Source organism: Leptosomus discolor, chromosome 3 (assembly GCF_034619465.1).
Source record: "Leptosomus discolor isolate bLepDis1 chromosome 3, bLepDis1.hap2, whole genome shotgun sequence".
NCBI classification, from domain to species: domain Eukaryota; kingdom Metazoa; phylum Chordata; class Aves; order Leptosomiformes; family Leptosomidae; genus Leptosomus; species Leptosomus discolor.
In genome coordinates this window covers 29072596-29100161 of record NC_141393.1, presented here as the reverse complement: position 1 = coordinate 29100161, position 27566 = coordinate 29072596, and the positions used below count along the sequence as shown (strand labels likewise).

At 41.7% G+C, this 27566-nt stretch overlaps 2 protein-coding genes across 3 annotated transcripts in view; both read left to right on the top strand.

The window, feature by feature from the left end:
- PRORP (protein only RNase P catalytic subunit) overlaps positions 1-7166 on the top strand; it is a 53819-nt gene extending 46653 nt beyond the window's left edge. Inside the window, exons 5-7 of one of the 2 annotated variants that reach the window (XM_009954130.2) lie at positions 3507-3655; positions 5042-5237; positions 6922-7166. In XM_009954130.2, coding sequence (XP_009952432.1) covers positions 3507-3655; positions 5042-5237; positions 6922-7053 — 477 coding nt within the window. In that variant the 3' untranslated portion in view covers positions 7054-7166. The remainder of the gene's footprint in view (positions 1-3506; positions 3656-5041; positions 5238-6921) is intronic. The other variant, XM_086462256.1, reaches the window with a different exon arrangement.
- Positions 7167-11525: 4359 nt separating this feature from the next.
- On the top strand, positions 11526-25097 carry PSMA6 (proteasome 20S subunit alpha 6). Its single transcript, XM_086463646.1, has 7 exons — positions 11526-11648; positions 17510-17604; positions 18284-18365; positions 18625-18780; positions 20737-20915; positions 23096-23190; positions 24889-25097. The coding sequence occupies exons 1-7, from the start codon at positions 11573-11575 to the stop codon at positions 24944-24946; spliced, it is 741 nt and encodes a 246-aa protein (XP_086319772.1). The 5' UTR covers positions 11526-11572; the 3' UTR covers positions 24947-25097.
- The last annotated feature ends 2469 nt before the right edge of the window (positions 25098-27566 follow it).

Sequence of the window (27566 nt, the reverse complement as noted above, 5' to 3'; positions counted from 1 at the left end):
AGGTTAATCTCTGTGGTAAGTAGAGGAGGGACAGTGTGCTGTTATGCAAGCAGGAGTTTCTGAATTTTTTAATGGTGATTCCCATTAATTTTATTATGATTTAAGCCTGGTTTGAGTTTTTCCATTGCAAAACCATAGCTAATTTATACCAACCTCTCAATTTTTTCCCAGAAGCACTTCATGCTAGAGAACCTCATATGCTAATAATATGTAGAAGAAAGTCCATATGACTAACAGGTACAAAGTGCCATTAGTTATAACCTTCAGAAAGAAAGACTTAAGGAAGCTAGATCCAAGCCAGTCAAGTTTTTTATAAACTGGGGAATAGCCTCAGTTGACCAATCTATGTCTGGAAATCCAGCTGCCTTTGTGTTGAACCATAAGTGTAGTTAAAAGGAATTTACTTTTTTTAATTGGGGGTAAACTCCGGCAGTTCAAATACTGGCAATTCTTTATTGACTTGCGCTTTGACTAGTGCAGCTATATACCTGAAACCCATATTCTGCTTTTAGGACTTGTTGCTTTTGTGGTACCATCAGGATGCTCTTGCTGTCAAGTTTTTTTATTTTAGACTTTGTGGAATCAGTTTCTGAAGTGTTCTTTGAAAAATGTTTTAACTTACTTTTTTTCATGTGACCTTCTGCTCACCTTCCCTTAATGTAGCAAAACATCAGGCAAAAAGAAGAAGTATTTTCATTTGGAATTTGTAAGGGTTTGCTTAAGTTACTCATGGTTGATATTTCTTCACTGTTGACTTCTTTACATGAAAATGTATGTGGATGCAATTGGTACATTCCTAACTTTCATTAAGTTTAGTGAACTTAGCTTAACAAACTTAATTTGGCTTTGGTATTTGTATCCCATTATTTGCACGTCTGGGCCAATGCATGAGAACTGGAGAATAAAAGTGACTTTAAACAAGTAAAATTGATGAGCCAGTTTTTACTGCACAGATGAGACATTCCAAAAAGAAATGTCAGTACTGAAAAACTTAATTTCAGTTTTTCAATTTTTAATAACCTCGTAATTTAATAATCAAATAAATTACATGACATAGATGAGAAGATATTGTCATGTCGTGGGCGAAAAGTACTGCATATATGACATAGATGAGAAGATACTGTCATTTCATGGGCAAAAAGTACTGCATTTGACCTTTTCCTGCTCATATTATGTCCTATTTGTTTTAACCAGGGAAAAGTAGATTGTATGCATGCATAGCCTGTTATAAAGAGTAAACCCAGTTTGTAATGAAGTATGCGTAGTATGTATCCATTGCTGACTAACTAACTAGTCTTTAGAGATAAGAAGGAAGCAAAGTTAGCCAAATGAAGGACAGCAGGTGGAATCCTCCAATCAGGAGGCTCAAGGGCTGTGGGGCTCAAGGAACACAAAGGACTGAGCAGGAGAGATAGGGAGGGCAGCTAGCAAGAGCTAGTTCTGTGAATTGGAAAAGACCCAGGGTGGTACAGGGCATGCGCCACAGGACAAGTTCAAGAGTTTAACCATGAGGAAGACTCAGATCTTCATCCCCAGCGACCATCAAGGACCACCAGTGGAGGCGTAGCTTGGGCGGACTGAGACAGGACTATGGGAGGAAATTATGTTAATGAATTCCTGGAAGTGATTAGAATAACCCGACCTTTTCTTAGAAATGTAATAAATATGTATAAAAGCTGTAAATATAAGGCAAGAATCCTAACGCTTGGGCGCGCATGTACGGAAGGAGCTATATCCCCCGTGCTGCCCAGCGCCGCAGTACAGAATACCTGCTTAATAACACTGAGTGGTTACTGAGTTTTCTCCAATTCAAGCCGACGTCCAGCACGATCTCCTGGAAGCAGGAAGCCAGTTCCAATAGGTACTGTTAGGCTCTTGTGCTTTGCATAAGCTCCAAGACCCTGCATCTCCATGAAAACAGAGCCTTCAGTCCCTCAGAGTCGATGCTGGTAACAGCAGCTTACAGGTCAACAGTTAAAATTAATGTAGAAAATCTTCTGACCTCCTCTCTCAGTTCCTTAGGTCCAGATTCATGGCTTACTTAATTTGACCCACCTGCAGGTCCTTTGCTGAGAGGGGCAGTCACATGCTTCCTGTCCTCACCACCTCCAGCAGTGTGTTCTGTCAGCCATTGCCTTTGACTCAGGTCTATCAGTTGTGTGGCTGCAAGCTCAATCCTGCAAAAAAAAAATTCTTTTGTTGCATCAGTGACCTCATGGGTAGTTATTGTTAGATCTGATGCAACAGAAGTAGAAGGAATGTGCAGCTCGGGAGAGATTGAATGGGACCACCTCTTTCCACTGCTACCTGCAGGGAGATCAAACTTAATGCACTGTAAAATTGTACCCAAGAGTCAGAAGAACAATTCTTTTTAGCCCCTGAAACAGAAGATAATGATATCAAATAATGATAAGGATCACAAATAGGAGGAAAGAAAGGGAAAGAGCAAGAGAAGGAGAAAGGCAATTGGAGGTATTGCAGGGAGAAGAGATAGCAGGGAAGAGGGAGGTAGCGAGAAAAGCAGAAAAAGGGATTAGAGAAAAATCAGGGGATTGTATATTGACAAATAGTGTCAGCAAATGCAGGTTTAGGAAACTCCTTCCCCTGGTGGTTGAGCATACTGTCCTCAGCCTTCAAACGTGATGCTTCAGTCTCAAGAAACAGTTCTTCTGTCTTTCTGGGCAGAATTGAAATGCTGTTGCTTTGTGAGCAGTCCACAGTAATAACCTGGATGCTGAAAGCCAGAACCTTTGCCCTCCATGAGCTGTCTGAGTGAAGCAGGGAGGGAAAGCCAGAGGCACAAGTGCCTGTCCTGAGAAGCATTTCTTGTGGAACAGGCACAGCCCTAAGAGGCTGGTGAAAAGTCCCTTTGAAGAGAAGCTGGCCCAGCAGTGAATTTGCCACCTCAGAATGTTGGTTCATAAGTGGGAGGCTAGTCTGGATGTGGCTTTCATAAACCCTTAATCCTGAGGTCACGGATTTCCTTTTACTGCTGCTTGCTTCTTCCCCACAGGGCAGCCCAGATCACATGTAGTTGTCCAATTTCGACAATAGGTGGGGCTGGAGAAGCTGTATGGTGTAGGGCTTGGTCCTCCTCTAAATACCAACAAAGGCTTCAGTGCTGAATCATTTCAAAAAGTAGATACTACTTAAATCCCAAGGTGATTCAGTTCCCTCAGCTGAATCTGAATTTCTGAAATCTCCATACAACTCTTCCTGAGTTCATTCATGTCATTCAAGTTGCCAGAGCTGAGAAAGGTTTGTAAGAGCTGTGTATTTTCTGTGGGGTTGACAGCAGCTTCCTACAATGAATTGGTTTGGTGTGGTTTTTTTCTTTGTCATTAGGGAGTTAAATTAGTTATCTACTTAATTTGTATTGCAGTTAAGAACTGTGGGAAATGAGGGTATGCTAGAAATCCCACCAGCTGAGACACACATGTGAAAGTGTTTCCTGTCAGTCTGTTTTTACAGTAAGATGATCTTTAGTTTTCCTTTGTTTTCTGCAGCTATTTGATGCTATCAACTGCTTGGCAAAAGAGAATGTCCGGTTGCTTGTGCTGGGCCGCAAACACATGCTGATTAACTCTTCGAATTGGAAAAGAGAGATTATGAAGGAGATGCAGAATAAGGCAGACTTCTTCTTCGCTGAAAATATGTAAGTTGAAGAAAATGGCTAAATGTAATGGAGATCAACACCTGATTTATGTGTATTTTGCTGTAGATTTTAGTACCATTACTAGTACCTCTAGCTCTGTGAGTGTGAAAGAGAAACATAGCCCTTGCTATACTTGCTTCAAAAAATATTAAAAGTTGCATTATGAAGAATTTGATCACTTAGAATCATGTTGACATCTGTGTGGTTTATTAGGATTTATAACTGTTAAAACCACTGCCAAGACCACAGTGGCCTGAACTTACAGAATACCTGACAGCATCAGTGTCCAGCTGTGCTGCTGTGTTAGCCCTGCAAAGGGAGGAGATGAAGTTCATGCCTGGCTGTTGTCGCTTGGTAACCCAGGAGCATGGAGAGTTGGGAACACTGGCTTCCTTGCTGCTCCCAGAAGGGACCATTTCTGTGAGTGGAAATGACCCTCTGCCTCTCTAATTTAAGAACTGCGACGCCCTTGATCTTGTCCAGTCAAGCCTGTCCTTGTCTCTAAACTAGGTACTTGCCTCTGCCTCAGTGTCCTCTCTCCTTGCCCTGCTTTCATCATATAATGAGTCTCAGTTTTCCTTCGGTTCGTGCTCCACCTAGTCTCCATCTGAGTTGGGCACTGTTAATCCTTCACCTATCTCTGCCATTTCTTCTGTGATCCTAGTTCCCAGCTTGTGACAAAGTTCCTTGTCCCACAACAGCCAGATCAAGTCTCTTCTGTCTGTCTCCTTGTTTCAGATCTCTTCTCCTTCATCCCCTCACGAGTTCTGGCTCTTGTTCTCTTTGCCGTTGAATCACATTGCTTTCTTTCCTGCTATCTGAGCACCAACAAAGGGGACACTGTTACCCCAGGATGGAGATCCTCACTGGTCTCATGTCTTGTCACTTACTAGTTTTTTCCCTAAAACTCTTTCAGTTTAATAGCAGCTAGTGTTGAATATTTTTCAAATAATCATAGTACTTTTTGGAAGTATATTAACCCATGTAAAGACAAAGACTCACAGGTTTGTGCTGTTGCCTACCTTACACTTTATCAGTTGTGATGATTGTTTGTATTCCGGCAAAGCTTTGGGGGTATGCTTAGGAGTTTTAGCAGTTCAGTTCTACATAGCACTGTATTGTTAAGTTTTGTGGCAAAAGGTTGTAGCGTTATCTGATTGTGGTAAGAGGGAAGAATGTTCTGTGTTGTATGCAATTAATTTTTATTGCACTCTAACTTTTGGTGTCCTGTGGTAAGCAGTTCTTTATTTTTACCAGGGAACTAGACTAGTGATGGGAATTTTCAGTGTTGCTGATGAATAAATCCTAGATCAGCATTTGATTCATTTCCTGCAGCCACTTACTGCTTTGTGAATGACGTCTGTATTTTCCATTTGTTTTGTTAAGCTCTGAAGATGATGCGTTCTTGTTATATGCCACTCTTCGATCAGGCAAGCATTGCAAGTTTGTTACTAGAGACTTCCTCCGGGATCACAAGGCTTGTCTTTCCGACAGTCTGACGCGTCATCTGTTCCGTAAGTGGCAGCGTGGACACCAAATGGTGTTTTCCCCTTCTGTAGAAGGAAAGCATATAAATTTCTTGGTAAGTTTTCTGCAGCAATCAGAAAGCACACAGAGCATATTCCTTAAAGATACACAATTTCAAACTCTGGAAGCAAAAGGATTCTTGTTGGAGTCTAAGATATGGATTCCTACCAATGGGCTCAAAACTCCCATGTTTAACTGAAAGTTCACTGTATTCATAAAGCACGCCACAAACATGAAAACTGTTAAAAAGACAAGAAATGCTGCCTAAATGTTTAAAATGTAAATACAAGTTTGTGTATACGAATTTTTCCAAATTTTGCTGTAAAACCTACGTGCCAATATGTTTTATTTCATTTTAAACTTTGAAATACCTTATTCTCCTCTGTAGCACTGTTATAAAATATCATGCTTCTAATTGTACAATAGGATTTCTTTCATCTTTATTTTAAAGAAGCAGGAGAATACAGGTATTTCAATATTCACTGTAATGTTAGCCTAACATATGTATAAGGTTTCATGAAGGAAAGCCCAGGACAGTCAGGTTTATAGTCAGTATTCAGCTGCAGAATTTACAGTCTTCCAAGCATCTTATAGCAGAATACTACAGTTACTATCTAGGAGACGTGCAACCTTGTGAGCCATGAACAGTACATTAACAGGAGTGCAGCTGTTTAAGATTTTTCTAGGGAAAAATTTGTCACGTGACATTCCGTATCATGCAGTTGTTTGCTGTCTGGTCAGTCTGCATTGTTATTGCCTACTTAAAGGAATAATGCACCTATGCAGATTCATTTTCTTGCTGCTTTGGTTAAAATTGTAGAATAATATTCATCATTACATTACAGAGATACAGGCTTGTAAGAACAACAGCCTTTCGTTCAGTGTTGCTATATATACATTTTTTTATGGAACCAAATACTGAATGTAGGGTTACATGTGTGACACAGCTTTAGCTACACCTTTTTTCTTTCTTTTGTACAAAAGTAATTTGCACGTATTAATTCCCATACAAGTGATTTGGATGATTGACATTCCCTGTTATAGCTGTCTTCTGGGTTATTGTGGAAAGCGGTCATGGGATAGTCGACTTCCCAGACTATACATACAGAGCGATAGTATGTTCTGAGAACCACAGTTGCCAGCCAGCAATGTTTCTTTTGTATTTGTGTTATATGTGTTGAGTTAGTGTACCTGTAACATAGTAGACCAGAAAAATAGTTTATTATATTTGTTCGACTAGACACTCTTGAAAGTGTTGGTGATAAACCTTTTTCTTACATCCTGCTCAGCACAGAGCAAGTTAGTTCTGTAAAGAGGTATACTGGAAGAACAAACGCAAGATGTCATTCATGTCATTAAATCCTGTCAGTCCAAGCCTATAAACACCACATCCTGTGTTAATTCTCATATGATTTCATTTAACTGAACAGAAAAAACATTATTTTGCTATTTCTAGAAATTGAGTGCATTATGTTCAAATCATTATTATCTGGTGGAGATTGAAAACAGATTTTTAACCATTTATGATGACTCCTAGACCACAAAATACTAAAAGATGTTTTAGTTTTTTCCTCCAGTACTAAAATTTAGAATTTGTTTGGTATAAGGAAATAAATGAGAGTTGAATCTATGGAGATTTCTAAGGTAAGTGTTAGAAGTTATAGCTACCTGTAACTGATATTTTAGTCCTGTATTGTGTAAAATCTAAAAAAATGGTTTTATCTGTCTTTATCCAACAGCCTGCTTTCCGTTATGACTGTGTGGTACAGACTACAGGTGATACATGGCATATCCCCTATAAAGACATTTTTGAGGAAAAATATTCATATCGAGTACCAAGAAAATGGCTCTGCATTCGACAGAAACGATGAAGAATGTAATTGCACAAGCTGAAGTTGCTTTTTTTTGTTTTTTTAAGTCACTGTTGCTGACTAGAAAACTCAGCAGTACAATTATGGAATTAATGTGTGAGGCCTATAACGAAAGAAAATTAATTAACTGCGTTTTGTCAAAATCATTCTTGCAGTAAATCTGTTAACGTCAGTGGTGGTCCAGCAGGGGTTAGGTCCGTTATTTCAGTCTTTACAGGCTATTTTTGTAGCCTCTCAATGTGATTTGAATTAAAACTTGTTTTTTGCTCTTGCAGTTTCAGGTTGTGGTGTTTGGTTTTTGGTTTGTTGGGGTTTTTTTGCTCAAGCTTTTCATCTACACTGAAATTCATAAACTCTGTACTTCAAAGAAATTAAGCAAGACTTGCAAAGTACCTTAAAAATTTGTGAGGCTGACCTTGTAACAGTGTTGCACGATGTCTACCACCAATAAATGGAGCTAAATGGTACCTTTACTGTTTGCCAGACACACATAGCCCTAATACTTCCACACGCTCATTAGAATTTATTTGATCGCATAGAATGCAAGAGATTTGTTAAAGCAACATATATTAAGATTTTGTTTGGAAGAGTAAGGAAACAAACAGTGGGATATTGTGTGGCTCTTTCACACTCTTAAATTTGCTGCTTCTGCTGCTTCTGACAGGATTTCATGTCACCGGAATGGTTAGCTTATGGAAATGCATGAATTTTTTAAACAAAAATTGATGATAACTAGAAATTCTTACAGGCAATGATAGGACAAAACTGAATTTTGTACAGAGATTTCTGTAAAACATATCCTAAGTTACAAAGCAAGAAAAATAGAATATATTGTAGGAAAAGTGTTCTAAGTTATTATTTGTAAGAGTGTGTATGGTAAACATGTTTGTTTATTGCAGTTAATGCAAACCTTTCTCCCGTAAAAACATTAAATGCCATTAATATCATGGTTTTGTCACATTTGTCTTGTACACTGAAAAATCCTCTGAAACTGAGCTGAACCATGCAGCTCTTTTTGTATAGTGCTTGCAGTTCTGAGCTTTTGCAGTGTCCCATGACAACCTCTCTCAGGACTCTTAGCATTCAAGCATGTTCCCTGCTGGTTTTTTTCTGACCCCTTTTCTGATGGAACATGCCAGCTCCTATACATCACCTGCTTTCCAGAGTCCCTTTCCAGGGAAAGCAGAGGTTGGATTGACTTCTCTCACTCCTCAAACTCATTTACTTCTAATTTGTCAGAAGATCGTTTTTACAATTCTGTAAGTCAGAGAACTGCCACATCTCCTTGAAAGTGCAAATACTGCTTGCGTAAAGTAAGTGTCTTCTCCTGTGCAGGACGGCTTGGTTAGCAACTGCTGCCCTGTGTGAGGGTTACCTACCCTCTGCGTGAAGCTCTGCAACAGCATAAGCTGATCTGCATCAGTGCTGTTAGGGTCCCAGTTTGGTACTAGCCGTGTTCTGGTGGCCGTGCAGTCCTCAGCCATGCAGAGCTGGGTCAGCTGAATGCAAACCCCTTAAAGGGTGCGTTTTGGCTAGGTCAGGATTGGCATTGTTGCACTGAATTAGCACCATTGCACGAGTACCGGTACCTGTGTGGGAGGGGGGCTGAAATGTCTGCTGTAGGTCAGCTTTAGCTGACCAGAAACCACCTTAAGGTCATCCATTGCATTGTGACATGCGTTCATCCACTGAGGTGTGTGTTTCACCTCACCCTGGTCATTAACAGACATGCATAGTATCAACAACTAACTGGAATAAATGTGTCCTCTACGTCCTCCTGACTGAGAACAGACATGTCCTGAATCAATCACGGGGGTTTCATCTCAAAAACTGTTCTTACAGAGACACCATAATACCTTCTACATAGTAACACTTCCTAAATACATATTCTTAGTGTATTTAGGGGAAGATGGAACAGAATCTGGAATTTACGACAGGAAGATGTCCCAACATTAGTGTCAGAATTGTTGTGACTTTTTTTTTCCCCCTTACGTTTGCTGCTAATACACTTTACTGTAGATCCTTATAGGGAATCACTGGCCTTCTCTCTCTTGAACCAAAGAGGAAACATTAGTGATCAAGCTGCAGACTTTCTCAGTTGCATACCACCTGTTCATACAGATGTACGCAGTCTCCAGAGGCTCAGTTCTGACTGAGGTTAATTGTTTGCATTTTATTTAAGATATTTGTGAAATAACATTCCTTTGGTGTTGCTGTAAGACTTCAAATTTCAGATTACTGAAACAGGGCATTTGGAGATGACAATGAATATGAGGATTTCCTTCTGAGTATGTAAAAGGAATTCTGGGGGGTTTCACTGGCAATAAACCCGAGAGCCAAACCAAAGCATACTGACATCTGCCAGCAGATCTACTTGACGTTACAACTGCTTATACAGTAGTACAGTGACAAGCCAAGGATTTTTAATGTCTGTGGTAGTTATTAGGTTGATGGGTCCATGCTGAATCAGTTCAGATTCAGCCTGTGCTATAGCTGTTCTGTGAACACCTTCATCTCCAAGGTCACCTGCTCATTATTTACTACATTAAAAAGACATCAGTGAGAACAGGATCCTGCAACACAGACTGACTCTCATATGGTTGGTCAGAGGTGATGAACACTAACCCAATGATTGCTCTTCTGAAACAAAACTGCAGTTTGGAAGCTGACAAAATTGCTACGTAGATGGAGAAAAATTCTGGAAGCTGTACCCTGAAAGTAGCATGACTTCCACTCCGTCATGTCCATGGTATTGAGCAACTGTCACTCTTTCCTTGGTCTAAGACAAACATTGATTCTTTGATTCCAGACACTTAAGGATGTCTCGCTTGGTTGCTTTTTGGCAATCAAGCTGAACGCTTGCCAGTTGCTTCCGTTTTCCCACCCCTTTTTTCTCAAGGGAAAAAAAAAATCTGACATTAAACTCCAGTGTTATGGAACAGAAGAGCTTTGTACGTGGAAGGACTGAGGGTGGGAATCCTCAGCCTGGAGAAACAGAGGTTGTAAGAGTCATGTGTGTTGTGGAGGGGATGCATAGGGATCGATTGCATTCTCCAGTACAAAGGTGGCATCAAATGGTGCTGGCAGATGGCAGGCTCAGATAAAAGGTGAGGTTTCAGATGAAACCACACAATGCGTCATTACGCTGAGCAACTCTTTGCCACAGCATGTCATGGATGCAAGTTCACGTGAGTTCAGGGGGGGACCAGCAAGTTCACGGTTATTAAATAACCAGAGACGAGCTCTGCCTTGGGGAGTCCCTCCAGGGGGTTGGGGACTGGGAGAGGATTCAGGGAGTGTATCATTAAAGGCTCTCTGTGGCGTTTTTTCCTTGGGCATCCACTTTTGGCCAGTTGGAGTCGGGGCATTGGGCTAGCGAGGCTCTGTGTCTGACCCACCAGAAATGTTCTTACCTTTTCATGTTCTCTGTGTTCCACTGCTGCTTTGCAGCTTTAATCACTTCATGTCTGCCCACAAAGTGCTTCCCTAACGAAGGGGACAAACTCTGTGTCTTGTAATACAGAGTGAGATGTTTTATTCTCCCGTAGTATTAACAAGCAAGGAAAAGTATATTGAAAAATTCAAGAAAGCACTTTTCATGTATGGCATACACCAGATGCACCTGTGATGTGTTGAAATCAACAAAGACTAAGCTCATCTAATAATAATCTTTTAAAATAGAGGTGTGGATACCAAAACACAGCTTTTCCAACTCTTTTAATGACTGACTTTAAAAAAAAAGCCTTCCCACAAAGAGTAGGGGAAATCCAAGATGCTGAAAGGCAAAGACAGCATGTATTCATGAGTTTAAATTTGGGGAATTTCCCTTTGTACTGGACACTGATAAAAAGTCTTTTAAACATCATATTATAATGCAGCTGCAACAGCAATTATTGTACCTCAAACATCTTTAAGGTTAGTACATTTCCTTGCTTAAAAATTGTACTTGAGGAGAACACGTGGAAATACTTGTCTACAAAATGAGGAGGGGTTTTGTGTCCCCGGCTGCCTGTGCAGCTCATGATGACACTTTTCTCCAGTTTTCTGGTATTTCCGCCCGCATTCTCCAACACAGGCCGAGCCTGCCAGCGTGCCCAGTACCACAGGCCGCTGGAGCAGCCCCACCGTCCCCCGCCCCCCCGCCTCGGCTCCCCGCCGCCCCAGAGGGCAAGCTGCCAGCACCGCCGCTCAAACGCCGCAGAACTGCCGTGCGGCAAAGGTCTGCATTTCGCGACATGTCGCGACACGGCAGCGCGCAGCAACCCGCCGTCCACGCCACCGCCGGCAAGCCGCCGGCGCCGCCCTAGTGCGCATGCTCGGGTGGGGGAAAGAAGTGCCGTGGAACTCAGGCATGCGCAGTAACGGAGGTGGAGCGTGACGGTGCGCGAGTGGGTGCGCTTCGGCGCCTGCGTGGAGCGCGTAACCCGGAAGTTCTCCGGAGCGTTGCCCTGTCTGCGGCAGCGGTGCGGCCCTGCACGTTGTGAGCTCCTCGGCTGCGCCGCCCGTCACCGCTCCCGCCATGTCCCGAGGCTCCAGCGCCGGCTTCGACCGCCATATCACCATCTTCTCGCCCGAGGGCCGCCTCTACCAAGTCGGTGGGTGTCCGGCCCCGGGGATGCTGCCGCTGAATTGCCCCGTCACGGGCCCGGCCTGCCTATGCCGCCGCCACTTCCCGCCGAGCGGGGCTGCAGCCGGCTCGGAAAAACTCCGCCGAGCCTGGCTGCCTTTGGGGAGGGAGAGGGAACGTCGCGCCTCCCGTGGCTGGGGAGTCTCGGTTCCCGTCCTGCCTGGTCCCGCGGTGTGCGGGGTGAAGCCTGGTGGGAGCCTGGAGCAGCTGCGGTCCGGGTCGTGCTGGCATGGGGGCCTGGGAGAGGGATCCTCGCATGAGATAAGGAAAACTTAGAGCCAGTGTAGGCCCCCTCGAGTGACCCCTGCCATGGGGAGGGACCTCCTGTGATTTCCCTGTGTTTGATTTCAGACGCTTGCAGACCAAACTTGACACCTATCCAGAAACTGTTTATTGCTCCTAAGGTGTTTCTGTCAGTTTATCTTGCCAAACTTACAAGCATTGTGTTTTGGAACCTGAGAACTACAATAGCTGTTTGCAGTGGGACTTGAACTGCCTCAGACCCTGTGTGCCAGGGTAACAAAGTCAGTTTTTGGAGGAAACTCATGCCTCTCTCGTTATACCTGAATGCCGTGTGTTCTGTACATCACGGCCTGTGAGACAGCAGCAACCATCCTTTATTTCCAGGCTTCTTTGAACATTCAGCAAGTAAGCTGCAGCTTAGCTTCATCTTCTTCTGTAGGCCACTGAATCTTTTATTCATATTTCTACAGCGCACTAAATTCTACAGAAGAGCCTTATGGTGCTCCTTCTGCAGAATACCTTGTAACAGCATAGACAGGTCGCATTATGGCAGGAGAGTTCATTGAGAGCGCTTCTGGAGGATCCTCACAACAGGGCTAGAGGAATTGTTTTGGCACCATTGTCCTGATGCCATCTTCCCCTGGAGCTTAGTGGCTCTTCCCCAGCTGCAGTGGCTCCACTGCATGTGTGTTGCACAACGTGTCTACACATCCGTGTTCTCCAGGAAAGGAGGTTGCTGGGACCAGACTGCATGAATTGTCTGTGGTAGCCAGTAGTTTCTTCTGTGTCTGCCCCTGTGTTTTTCTCAGGAAGAAGGCTGTGTGGAACGGGCTTAGTGGGCAGACAGTGCAGTCGCAAGCAGTCCTTTCTCCAAGCAGCAACTGGGAAAGTGCCTGTGTATAGCTGTCTATACACAGGTAGAAAGTTACCTGTGCTAGATAGATACCTACATACAGCTACCGTCTTACACCTGGAGTGTGTGTAAGGCTTGTCTGCAACTTGCATAGTAAACTTTGTACATATGGATAGTAGGGACAGTGCTTCCTCATGTAGGATGTCGGTGCCTCTGTGATGGAAGAATTACAGGCTCCAACCTTCTGTTGCCATTGAAACAGGCTGGTTGGTCTGCATGGCCTTCTTGGCTGTTCCTCTGTTGCAGTACTACTTGTTGGGAACGATTTCTGCATCCTGTAGTAAAGCTGAAATTGAGCCTTGGTTTTCTGCCTCCTGGGTATATTCAACCATTAGGTTAATGTATGAGAAGTGTGCAGTACCTCCATATCATTTACTAGTGTCTTAGAAACAAGTATCTGCATATGTATTTGAGACCCTCTGCACATGGCCTGAAGCTGTCTTAAAAGTATATTAAGTACCTATATGCTCTGGGAAGAAAAATACATAGATGTGCGTAGTTAACTTCAAGCAAGTATGATCTCACTGTACTTGCAGCTGGGCCGATAACTCAGGCATGGTGCAACGCTAGTGTCTGTGTTGGCCAACATCTAGCCACAGCATGAGCAGAAAGATCATGTTTGCTTGCAGTCAGATGTCCAAATCTAGCTTCTTTCTTTCTTAATCTGGTACATCCTTGTCTCTGTGCTGGATTCAGATTAACTAGATGCTCTCAGGGATGGGCATGGACACGTATTGCTTTAAGGCTGCCTTAAAACTTGAGGTTTTTCTGGAATTTGGCAGTACCTGAACAGAGATTTCCAGCATAGTGATACTGGACTGAAAAGCCTGTACTTTGCCTTAGATATGTCTTCAGCTTCTGGAGCTCGAAAAGCTCATGTGCCTTTGAAGTGATCTCATATTAGAAAAGTAACAGTTATTTCATATATATTTCTTATTACTGTAGTTAAAATCCCTCAGAGCATCAGTGTTGTCTTACCACCTGTTAGTTCCAGTCTTCAAAGGTGATGTTCATTTAAGTGGAATTTTGGGAGGTGAAGAAAATTATTACAGTTAGATTCCTGGCTGTTGTGAATCTATTCAGGGAACAGCAAGCTACCGCTGGTTTCAGAAAGAATGTGTGTAGTACTGCTGAAATACTTCAATAGCAGAAAACAGACTTAAAACACCACTAGTAATTTGGTTTTGTTATTTTGTAAGAACCACCTCACTTGTTGGCTTGTCTCTGAGCAATGCAGATGGTGATAGGAACAGTGCGAGAAGGGACTGCAGTTCAGCAAGCCTGGTTGTCAGTACTTGTGAGCAAAACCAGTTTGTAAGGGCATCTATTTGTGCTCCCACTGAAGCATCACAGAAGGGTTGAGGTTGGCAGGGACCTCTGGAGGTCGTCTGGGCTAATTCCTGCTCAATCAGGGCCACCTAGAGCCAGTTGCCCAAGACCACGTCCAGACAGATTTTAAATATTTCCAAGGAGGGAGCAGAACCTCTCTGGGCAACCTGTGCCAGTGCTTGGCCACCCTCACAGTTAAAAAGTGTTCCCTGATACTCAGATGGACCCTTCTGTGTTTCAGTTTATGCCCATTGCCTCTGGTCCTGTCACCAGGCACCACTGAAAAGAGCCTGGGCCTGTCCATCTTCTTTATATCCTCCCTTCAGATATTTGTACACATAAATAACCAACTGTTGTGGAGCCCTGGCCTGGGGCTTCAGACACAACTGGTTTGCAGGCCGTGCTAGCTCGGCTCTCGCCGGGTTCTGTGCTTTGCTGCAGGCTAGCACTGATCATCCCGGGGAAGGCAAGTGAAGAGGTGAGCGGAGTTGTGCATTTAGTGGAGAGAAAGGGAGAACATTCTTTATGGCATGTTTGCATGTTTGGGTAACCAGTAAATGCTCTGATGCCCGGGAGTAATGAATACAGTGGCATAAATACATGGCAATCAGCCCTTCAACAGCACTGACTCAGCAGAGTGAACATCAAGATCCTGATATTGCAAGACTTGGTTTTTTTATTTTCAGATTATTCCTCTTCTGTTGTGCAGTCTCTTCTATAGATCTGAATGCAGCTTTTAAAACAGCTCAGTTTTTTGCTTCCGTTAATTTAGAAGATGGTTTTAGCAATTTGCTGCACTGTTAGACATGTTCTAGGTTCCCGTTTCATTCCCATTGCTAACAAAAAATTCATCTACATTTAGCTACTGCCTGAAACTTGCCTCTCCTAACCAGATATTAGAAAGTTCTGAATGTTTATCGTATATTGCCTCTGGTCACAAGGGATGTGGAGAAGGCTGAGGTTCTCAATGACTTCTTTGCCTCAGTCTTCACTGGCAAGGGCTCTAGCTGAACTGTCTAAGTTGCAGAAGCTGGAGGCAGGGACTGGGAGAAGGAAGATCCGTGTACTGTAAGTGAAGAGTAGGGTTGTGACTAAAGAATCCGGAGGTGCACAAGTCCATGGGACCTGATGAGATCCATCCATGTGTCCCGAGAGAACTAGCAGACCAAGTTGCTAGGCCGCTTTCCCTCATATTTGAGAAGTCATGGTAGTCTGCTGAAGTGCCCACTGACTGGAAAAGGGGAAACATCACCCTCATTTTCAAAAAGGGAAAAGAGGAAGACCTTGGAAACTACAGGCTGGTCCGTCTCACCTCTGTGCCTGGCAAGATCATGGAGGAGATCCTCCTGAAGGCTCTGCTATGGCACATGGAAAATGTGGAGACGATTGGTGGCAACCAACATGGCTTTGCCAAGGGAGAATCCTGCCTAATGAATCTGGTGGCCTTTTATGATGGAGCTACAGCATCAATTGACAAGAGAGGAGCAACTGCTGTCATCTGTCTGGGCTTGTGTAAAGCCTTCGACACTGTTCCGCACAACATCATGATCTCCAAATTAGAAAGACATGGATTTGACTGATGGACGACTCTGTGGATAAGGAATTGGCTGGAAGGTCGCACTCGAAAGAGTTGCAATCAGTGGCTCAATGTCTTGAGTGGAGACCAGCAACAAGTGGTGATCCTCAGGGGTCAGTACTGGGACTGGTGCTATTTAACATCTTTGTTGGTGACATGGACAGTGGGATTGAGTGCACCCTCAGCAAGTTTGCCAACGACACCAAGTTGTGTGGTGAGGTTGACACGCTGGAGGGAAGGGATGCCATCCAGAGGGACCTGGACAGGCTGGAGAGGTGGGCCCAGGCCAACCTCATGAAGTTTAGCAAGGCCAAGTGCAAGGTCCTGCACCTGGGTTGGGGCAATCCCAAGCACAGATACAGGTTGGGTGATGAGTGGATGAGAGCAGCCCTGGGGACAAGGACTTGGGAGTGCTGGTGGATGACAGGATGAAGCCGTGAGCCAGCAGTGTGCACTTGCAGCCCAGAAAGCCAACCGTATCCTGGGCTGCATCGAAACAAGTGTGGCCAGGTTGAGGGAGATGAGTCTGCCCCTCTACTCTGCCCTCCCGAGTCCCCACCTGGAGTACTGTATCCAGCTCTGGAGCCCCCAACACAAGAAAGACATGGAGCTGTTGGAGCGAGTCCAGAGGAGGGCTACCAAGATGGTCAAAGGGTTGGAGCACCTTTCCTATGAGGACAGGCTGAGAGAGTTGGGGTTGTTCAGCCTGGAAAAGAGAAGGCTCTGGGGAGACCTTACAGCAGCCTTCCAGTACCTGAAGGGGGCCTACAGGAAGGCTGGGGAGGGACTTTTTACAAGGGCCTCAATGATAAGATGAGGGGTAATCGTTGGAAGCTGGGAGAGGGCAGGTTTAGACTAGATATAAGAAAGAAGTTTTTCACCCTGCGGGTGGTGAGACACAGGAACACGTTGCCAAAGGAAGTTTGACGCTCCAACCCTGGCAGTGTTCAAGGCCAGGCTGGATGGAGCCTTGAGCAACCTCGTCCAGTGGGAGGTGCCCCTGCCAATGGCAGGGGGGTTGGAACTAGATGGTGTTTGAGGTCCCTTCCAACCCAAGCTGTTCTATAATTCTATGAAACAATTTTTAAAGTTGTTGTTCCTGAGGCTTTTGAAACCCTTAATCAAGGGAAATCGATTTCATCAGTCATATCAAGTAAATCTTAATCCGTTGTATTTATCTGAAGAATGCTGTTGAGTTGGCATGTGCATAGGTTTCATTTTAGAAAGTGAACGAAAGCATTGCAGTGTTTGAACATCAAGTCAGAAAATGTAACAGTAGAGTTGAAAGCCATCTTCTGTGCCTGGTCCATCGTTGCAATTTCATCTGTATCAGTTAAAATCTAGAAAAGAAAATTACATCATTGCAATGATAATAATGCTTGAAATATTAAACTTCTGTGTGTTAAAAAATCTGTAAGGATTTACAGTTACTTTAGGTTAAGGTTGGATTGTTTTGGTCAAATGCAGAACAACCTTTTTGTTTTAAAAGTATTTCCGTTGCTGTTAAGCATTCTAGCGGAACAAAAAGGCGAATTAGTGGAAATGTTTGAAGGAAGCATTGGTAGTGTCTTTGTGAAGAGAGTCAATGACATTAATTCCCATCAGAAAGTTCTTGTGTGCATTGTGCTGAAGATCTTAAAGGCACAAAGTATTGCACAAGTATTAAAGTATTAAAAAAGCCAGAACTTGGTGAGATTTCTGTGTTGAGGAGAGGTGCATTCTAATATTTTTAACACTGTTTTTTATTAACATTTACATATTTTTCTAGAATATGCTTTTAAGGCCATAAACCAAGGCGGACTTACGTCTGTAGCTGTTCGTGGGAAAGATTCTGCAGTAATTGTAACACAGAAGAAAGTACCTGTAAGTAGTCTGGTTTTGAGGGGGGGACTGGAAAGGAGATGAGAAGAAAGGTGGGGGTGAGACTCTGCAACATTGATACCATGTTTATTAGCATTAATATATATTGCTGTTTGAATTTAATAATATCTTGCTATTGTTATGCTTATTGCAAGTTCTAGCTCTGTTTAGTGCTCAGTTGTGTGTTTCCTCACCAGGTAACGTTGGTTTCCTCTGTAGTTGTCAAGGGGATAAAGCTAAAATACGAAGTTGGTGCCGCTGTACATTCTGATTTCTTTAATTCCTACTCAGAAAACATTGTAGAAGTAGCATTCAGAACACATTTTCATGAGTATTTCAGCACAGTATTGTTGACAAAGGGGGAAAACCCTTGTGTTTGAAGGGCAGCATGCAGTAAGAGCGCATGTATTCTCAAAGTTTCTTCAGAGGCAAAAGGACTTTGATGCTGGTCATGCTTTAGCTGTCATCCTTTTCCAGGTATTGTGGGTTTTATTTTCCCTCTTCTCCTCTTCTTCCTTCACATGCCTATCGCAGAAAATAGTGGAGAGCCTGAAAGACAATTTTAGCACTTAGTTGATTCTTTTGGGCACTTCTGTAGGTACCAGAGCATCCAGAGTCTGTCTGGGTTTTTTGTACTTGAAGGGCAGTATTTTCTATTAGGTTATTTCTATTTCCTCTTTAGGACAAGTTACTGGATTCCAACACAGTGACTCATTTATTCAGAATTACTGAAAATATTGGCTGTGTGATGACGGGAATGACAGGTATTTAATCCACCATGTTTTTTTAAGTATCTGAAGTGTGTCAGACTTTTTTATGTAGTTTGCCAACTCTGCATCACGTAAAACAAAGAAGTGCTCTGGGACATTTGTTCCACTGAGCCTGGCTTTGGAGAACTTGTCTGGTTCTGGTCTTATATTTAAAGACAACTTAAAGTTGGGCCTGGAATTTCCATTCTCAGGCAGTGCTGGGAATAAATGTGGTACATGTTCCGTTAAATTAATAGTAGTTCTTTCTGCCTAGCTGACAGCAGATCCCAGGTGCAGAGAGCCCGCTATGAGGCTGCTAACTGGAAGTACAAGTATGGCTATGACATCCCTGTGGATATGCTGTGTAAAAGGATTGCAGATATTTCTCAGGTCTATACGCAGAATGCTGAAATGAGGCCTCTTGGTTGCTGTAAGTATAGTGTATGAAATTAATCTGTTCTGTTTCTTGTCTAAGCTTGCAACCTTAAGTACAAGAATTCTTGCCCATTTTCAAATTGTGCAAAATATGGATGTAACTGAAGGAGTAAGAGGAGTGAACGGACAAGTGAGAGCTGTCTTGGAAATCTTGAATTGGAGCCATGATTTTACCATTAACTCAGCGTTTGAATGGGAGTGAATGACTTGGCCTCTTTAAAACGTGTGATACTATTTCACTTTCGGTTTTGGGGCCTAGTCTGTTTGCACTGCACAGTCATGTCTGTGAATGGGAGATGCTCTTTTTACTGGTATCTGTGTCTGGAAAATACCACTGTTGAAACAGACATATGGAGAGTGCAGTTGTGCTTCTGCGGATTTTGTGGCTTTTTTATCTAAGTAGTATGTATAGGACAAAAATCTGCACAATTTTTGCTCTTAACCATGATATATACGTAATGTAGAGAAGAAGCACTTAAAAATATTTCACTTGCAAACATTTCTACACCAGTCTGGTTTTCTAACAGCAAATGCAGCTTAAATAAAAAAAAAAAATGATGTGTGTACGGTTGTTTTTTGTAGGTATTCCTGGTCATCTGTGTGTTCTGAGGTTGCTTCTGACTTGTTTTTTCTCTTACATCTGCCTGTGAGCAAATTTCAACCGTACTGTTAGGCTGTCTGGGAACCAAGATAAAAGACTTAATGTTCCCTCACTCAGTAACTTTTTCACTAAACATTCTATCTGGATTTCTTTTTGTTTGCTTGGTTGTTTGGGGGGTTTTTGTTTGTGTTCTTTTTTTTTCTTTTAGAGAGAATAGTTTCAGATTTGATGAATCACTTCTCGTAATCATAGTAGGCACTAGCATTTCTCACTAAATAAGTAACGTTCAGGGTTGCACCACAATTTCCATGATGGGGCAATTTTCCTTTGCTTGTAATGTTCAGGAATGATTGTTTCTTTCTTTCCTTGGCATTTCCCATGCCTTGATAGTACTAGAAAGTGATTTATTTTTTTAATACGTGAATAAAAATGTATTTTTCTTAACTTTCGTTAACCTTTTTTGAAAAGAAGATGGGAAATTTTTTTAGCTGTTGTAGTAATAGCTGCTCAGAAGCTTATCAGCTATAACTACTAGTTAAGAGTTAACGCAAGTTTAAAGCGAAAATAATTTTAAACCTTGACCTTGTTCTGTTTTGGGGTTTTTTTGCAAGTATTGCTTTTGAGTTATTTTCAATATCCATACTGAGACTATACAACGGCGAATCTAGAAGTGTAGGTGAACAAGGCGTATTTCAGTGATGTGACCAGTTTGTGTTACTTGAAGTCTATCCAACTTAGTCAAATGGTCTTCAGAGACTCAGTTTTATGTTCTGGTATTTCCACATTTCATTTCAGATTTTTTTTAAATTATTTTTTTCCTTTAAAGAAAAGGGGAAAAGGGCTGTAATGCAGTGCTTCTCAGGATTACAGTCGAGAAATCTTTTAATATTTCCTTTAGTTTCAACATACTTGTAAAGTTGCTTTCTGGTAAAAGGCACATGTTAATGGAGCTATTGTTTACCCTTTTAAAGTGTCGCATAATGCACAGGATGTGACTGTGGCTGGGTTAACTTTGTATCAGGATTAAACCTGTGGATTTCCTGACTTTGTGGCTCTCCGCAGGCTGAGCATGGCAAAAACGTTTCTATGCTCAGTGAGTAGCATTCTTTGAGAGTGACAGAAATTAGTTTGCACTAGACTGAGCTGCACACCTAGTAGTGAGATGCTGGTAAGAAAGGGCATATTAGAGGTAAAGAGGAAATCACAGCTGTAGGTATTGGACTGGTTCCCAAAAATGTACCACCGTGCATGCACGTTTTTCACAGGAGAGGAGTATCTGTTCTATTCTTCAGTTGAATGAAATTGCTAGAATAGGGGAAAGAATTTAATTAACAGATTTTTCTCTTCAAGGTATGATTTTGATTGGTATTGATGAAGAACACGGCCCTCAGGTATACAAGTGTGATCCGGCAGGTTACTATTGTGGATTCAAGGCCACAGCTGCAGGAGTTAAACAGACAGAGTCAACCAGTTTTCTTGAAAAGAAAGTAAAGAAGAAATTTGATTGGACGTATGAACAAACAGTAGAGGTAGGCCAGCAGAAGGAAATAAAGATTTGTTGAAGTATTTTTAATGAATATGCTTGTGATCTAGAGGAATGCGGTTAGGCATTTCCTGTTTTCATACAGTTCTGTTTTGCTGCCAGAGCGAGTATAGCTATTCCAACCAGAAAAATCTTTTGAAGGTATTTTGCAAATGCTTAAGTAGTCGTCTGATCTGTTTTTTCTGCTTTACGTTAGCTGAAGCAGAATCTCTAATTGTTGCACTCCCACTGTAGCTGGAGGTTGGTTACTACAGTGCTTGATTCTGGGAATACCAGTACAATTTTCTTTTAGTGGCACTTGAAACGAACTTCATGTTAGAAAGCATTTCAAACAGGATGGGGTAGTGCTTGTCCACGAGTTTAGTAAATATAACACCACCTGTTATGCCTACTGTGAAAACTGTTGTTCAAGGCCCATTATAAAAATGTATCCTACTTACAAAGCAGGTCAGTGAACTTATTTTATAAATCATCCGTACTTTTTCACTTACACTGTAGAGATCTGTCTGAACAGTCCTTCCATGGCCCCCCTGTTTCTCCTGTCAGGCCTTGTTCTTCTCTCAAAATGTTATGTTTCCTGCATCACAAGATCAGCAGCTGAAATGAGGAGTCATAACCCAAGCAACTGACTCCCCTGTATAAACAGAATATTGTATTAAGAGCCCTGTGAGTGCTATGCAGATTCAGACCTTCAGCTAAATTACTTCTGAAGTCTACGTTACTGTGAAAGTACCATTTAAATAAAAAAAAGTTCTTCAGCATAAACCCCTGAGTTTTATATGTGTGTCTTAATAAGTACTGATTTCCTTAATATGTGATTTCTTTAAAGAAAAGATCCTGAAGGGGTTAAATAATCATAGCATACTGAAATTGAATGTATTTGAAACTACCTCAGAGATCCTTTTTATCCTGGCTCTGGTTTTCACATTAAATGTGTTTTTCTATCACTGCTTGATTAGACTGTACTTGTCTCTTAGTTGAGCGGTTGGAAGTAAATGAAAGAGTCTTTTCACATTCTTGTTTCTAATTCATAAAAATTCCATGGTATGTCGCAAATACTTAATTGGTAATTAACCTGCCAGTCAGATCCTGGATGTGCTTCTATATCTTTTTGTGGTCTTTGTAAAAAATGCCCAGATTGTGAATGTAAATTACAATCTGTAACAAAACCTTTTTGTTACAAAAGTAACAAAACTGTTACTTGAAAAGTTGTTGGTGACAGGGAGAAACAAGTCTGTCAAGCAAAAACAGGAGTCACGTTTTGCACGCGCACACACACGTTCTGCTTTTTTTTAAAAGCTTGTGGTGCGTTCAAGGTAATGCTCAAAGGCTAAAAATTTTGGGTTTTTTTTGTTGTTTGGGGGTTCTTTTTACAACTTGGCAGTCTTTTGATAAGACATCTATATAGTCTTACAGAATTACTGCACAATCAATATATTATCAACATATTGAAAATAAACTTTAGAAAAGTCTTGTCTGGTGCTCTACACTTCCTGACACATTACTGCTCAGAATTAAATGCCAGTGTGTCAGAATAACAGATTTGATAAGCATCTAGTCACATAACTGTTTAATGAAACTTCTTTTTGTGCCCAGCTGTCATTTTGGGTATACCTTTGTAGCATTATTGTGACCCTACTGCAGGTTAACTATGAGTGTGGTTGCAAAGAACACCTTTTAAAACAGGTTATGATTAGGGTGGGGAAAAAATAAGTTAAGCCAGCTTTTAAAAACAGCCAGCATAATTTTAATTACCAGAAGAAAAGCCAGAATGGAAACTTTGCAAGCTTTGAGTAATTGTGGAATGTAATGATGATGTCTGTCTTGTTTGCTGCTAATGAATTATGTTCTGTCCTTGGGACCTGGGGTTTTAATCTTTGCATGATAAGAGGTTTTGGGTTTGTTGCGGTGTGTTTTTCTGCTGTGAAAATTACATATCACTTTGGTTTTCATAGATTGGGCTTTTTAGGGAGAGGACCAGAGAGGCACTGTAGTCTGTAACAAGGGGAAACTATTTGAAACTTTTCAGCTGAGACTTTGAAGTGGAAAGGAATAACTTAAGACTAGAAGGAAGGGTAGTTGTTAATGCTATGTCTGTTTAAAAACAAAAACCAAAAAACCCTTAGTGCTTTCTGTTTAATGATAGGTTTTTTGTTTATCTTTCAGACAGCAATAACATGCCTGTCTACTGTACTATCCATTGATTTCAAACCTTCAGAAATAGAAGTTGGTGTAGTTACAGTGGAAAATCCTAAATTCAGGTAAGTTGATCAGTGTTGGTAAAACTTGGTGTGTTTCTCTGGTTATGTGCAATTAGTTTTAACTTCTTGTGTAATGGTAAATCGAGAGAGAGACACATGTCAGAATTTGAAGTTTGGGATTTTTTTTTACTTCTAACTCTTGAAAATGTATTGGGGTAAAAGGCATTTGAAAAGAATAATAACACAGATTTAAAATGTTTGATATGGTTAAGGAATCCAGTAGAGAAAAGTGTTGTCTTTTGTTTCGTAAAAGGGTATTGCTTTATGTGATGATTATACTGTAGTTACATCTGGTCTAGATGATTTTTCATGCTTAAAAGAATAAAAATTTTTCTTTGTACTAGTATCTGGAGTCCACTTTGAAATCATAGTCATGACAACTAACACAGTAAAGTCTTTTATATTAGGGAAAATTTTGTAAGTCCCTTCGTTTTTTAATCCCTTTCTAAATAGGATCTTTAAATTACTCTTGCTCATCTTGGTATTGTAGTAGTTTTTAACATCTCCAGTATATAGTTAGTAGATTATGAATTTGTGTGATTTGAACTGTGGTATTTAAATTTGACAAGATTAAAAGTTCCTGGATTTAAAAATCACTGCAGTGATTTGGAACTTTTACTTTCTGAGTGCACTGCATTCCCACGTAGCGTGAAAGCCACACGCCTGCAATTTCCTCCTTCCCCCATTATTGCCTGAACCTGAGTGCAGCACGCTGTGTGCAGCAAGGTGTCTTGGTCCGTCTGCCGAGGCACCACCTGGAAATCCTTTTGCTGAGGGCTACACCTCACGTGAGATACAGCGTGCTTGACAGTCTTCTCACAATGTGATGTATAGCTGCAGAAGTATGCATGGAAGGGGGGAGAACAAGTCTTGGGGCTTTTTGTTATTGCAAATGGACACTGTAGGTATGTCTTACCTAAAATTTAGGTAAGTCTGACATGCTGCAGAGGAGTTCAGTTATTTCTGCCTTAGTCTTTCATTGTTGTTTTTTTTTTTAAATTAAAAGAAAAAAAAAAGGGGGGGACACACACAGCTAAGTGTCTAAGGAAGAAGAGTCCTCTGCTGCTTTAGTCAAGCTGCTTGGTAGGTGGGGATTGGAGAGAGGCTTCAAACCTTTGGGTCCTATAGGTGCAGTCTTTTGAGTGCTTCCTAGTTTAAAGTTGACATGGCAACCATGGCTGGTTTTGCGTTTGGTGGTATGTGTTTAGGACAATGGAATAGCACAATGTTTTTGAGAAAGCATGCGGGAGCTGCATTACCCCTTTGCTGCTGCTGCTCGAGGGTCAAGTGCTAGCTTTCTGCCCAACTTCGTTTACCGGTCTCGTGTCCTATTCAGAAAGGATGGATAACAAGCAGAGGGAGGAGGCTAAGAAAACCTCTGTCCCCTTTGGAGTAATCATACTAGTTACCATACCCATTCTTCTCACCAGGACCCAGCTTGCAAGTTTATTACTCATGAGGAATTTCCTGTTCTTTTTCTACCATGTGTTACCTCTTTGCTCTCTAGTTCTTTCGATTCTTCCTTTATTTTTCAAAACCAGTGGGAATGTTGGCCTGCGGCCCTGGCAGCAGGGCTTTAAAGGACTGAAAGATGCATTGTATAAAATTATTTGGGTAGATACTAGGTTGTAATATTTGAGCTTAAGGGGAAGAATCATTTAAGCTATTTAAGACATTTTTGTTGTTGTTGTCTTTCAGGATCCTTACAGAAGCAGAGATTGATGTGCACCTTGTAGCTCTGGCAGAGAGAGACTAATTAGCATTCCCATTTCCATTGTCTGTGCTTCTGGCTGGGAGATTTGGTGAAAAGAAAACACTTACTAATGGCTTTAGATTATGGGTGGAAAACAATGTTCACTGTATGATGTATTTTACTCTGTACAAATAAAACAGAGGTTTTTGAAATACTTGGTGTCTCCTTCTACTGTATTTTTTTAAGTTTCAGTTCTGTGAAATACACATCAAAGTGCTTGATGACTTTGAATGTTTTTGTGATGATTGCTTGCCTTTTAGTTGTATTTTAAGAGAAATTTTATACTCTGTGCTTTGGCTCCTAGTGTAAAGTTTTATAACAGATAATGTGGGGTGTGTGTCTTGAGAGAATTCTTGCATTTACATGTGTTCTCTTCTTGCCCTGATGTTGAAAGGTTTTTAACATCACTGGTTTAACTGGGGGGAAATTAAGAATATATTAATATTTGCTCACGTCTCTGTGAGGATATAGGACAAAAGTTGAAAGAAAAAACTTGAGCTGCAATTCCCAGTGCATTCCTTTAGACTGATTTATTTGGGGTGCAGGTAATGAGTGTAACAGACATCTGCTATAATTAATCAGTTCTGAAGCTGGCGTTTATTTAGGGGAACAGATTTTACATGTGGTGTATTTTAGGATTTTGGCTGTTTGTCACCTACCTGGTTTTGAGGCGTTGGGCAGTGCCAGAAACAATGTTGGGGCTGGATAGAGGCAACAATGTCCACCAACAAGAATGTCTCTGGGATGCAATTCTCCTTGCTCCTTCAAAGATTCTGGGCTCAGAGAAAAGAGAACACTGCAAAAACTTTAGTCACGGTGAAGGGAAATACATTTTTGTGTTGCTGCAATTGAAGAGGTTTCGGCCTCAGCAGTAAAAAGGGAGATGATGAAGTTGTGAGGGGGGAGACACTGAGGAGAAAGGGAAGATTAGCAGGCATTTTTAGCTGTTGGGTAGACACGGGAGTCGTCTTGGAAGAATGCCAAGCTAATACAACTTAGCTCCTTGCCTTCATTCCTCTGCTGTGCTGTTCCTGTGTTGGCTTTAATGACTCCAAAATTCTCTTTGATTTTTTTTTTTTTTGAGACATTTGGGGAAGGCCTCGTAAGTCATCAGAAACTGGGATTGCTTAATTTTTTTTCTTTTTCTTTACAGTTAAAGCCCCTTGAATGTGTTTTTTTTCAAGTTCATTGTAGTAAAGGGGATGCAATTCTGTGCGGTGGTTTTAATAAAAGCTAATGCTAACCTTATGTGATAACTGAGTTGAGGAGATACAAATGTACTGTGAATTACTGACTTTACAAAGCTTCCTGAATTCCCATTAGTGCTTCCAAATTTCAGCTTTCCTCATGTCAGATAGCGTAGTGTAGATGGTAAGATGAAGCCATGCTTGCTTCTGGTTTTGGGTTTGTTATCTGAGAATTCTGTGTGGTTTTGTGCAACAATTGGCAGAACAAATACTAATGGCACATATGGAAAGGTCTGTGTTGTTCTAAGTGACAGCTGAGTTACTGAAACTTCCTAGGAACTTTCTTCCTAATCTTCCAGTTTTATAACAACCTAGGATTTGAGTAGACTTAAGTCATCATTTACTCTGCCATAAAATATAATCCACTGGTACTGTGTTCTTGCTCAGCTTTAATTATGAGTCTAAAACTTCACTAATGACTTCTTGAACAAAACAAATTAAAAGGAAGATGACAATTGGGGAGCCATATGACTAGAGCACATTTTCATAGTGTTTAGTATTAAAACGCCCTGCAACAACTTTAATTCTAAATTTTGGAGCTTGTATGTGATTGTATAACTCAGATGGTGGTTCTGAGAGCAAGGGGTGTTTGTACCTTACACTTCTGCAGTGCAGAATGTCCCTTCTTGCGTTCAGAGATGATGAAATAAGCTGTCTACAGTATATTAACTGGGAATGTTGCATTTTTTTTTAATAAGCAAACTTAAAATTGCAGCAGCTGAAATGCCATTTTTGCTAGTATTTTGTCCTGTAGTGAAAATTCATGGTTCTCTTTTACTACTAATGATTGGGATTTTTCTTTTTCGGTCAAAGCTTTCTGTTGTTTGAGATAAGGCAGCTACGCAGATGGGGATACCTGACCTAATGGGAAAACCCCACGAATGACGCATGCATGTGATCCCATTCCTCGCACCCTGGAGCAGACGGCACCTGCAACCAAACTGTACCGGCTGTGGCTGGTGTCGAGCGGTACCTGGTATCGTCTGCTATTTCAAACCTGGCACGTGCAGAGAAACTAGAGCGTGCATGCTATGGTCCTAACGCTTCTCGTCTGGCTAGAGCTTATCAAGAGCGACACCAGGCTTGGGCTCGCTCCATGTGTTTGTGGTTTGTTGTGCCAGTGCTGAAAACTCTGGTAGGTGCAGTTCCAGTGTGAATGCACAAGCGGTTAAGCAGGAATAGGATCAAGTCTTATTTGCGTACTAGACCCAGATTGGTGTTACCTGTGCTAAACTGGGACGGGCTCTGCCCAGCCATGTAACTACGTCCACGTTAGATTCCCAGTGCTCTTCGTAGGATATAAGTTATGTAGAGTGGAAGGATGCAAATCCAAGCGCATGCAGTCAGCTTAAGTAAATCAGTGTTTATTGGCCTCT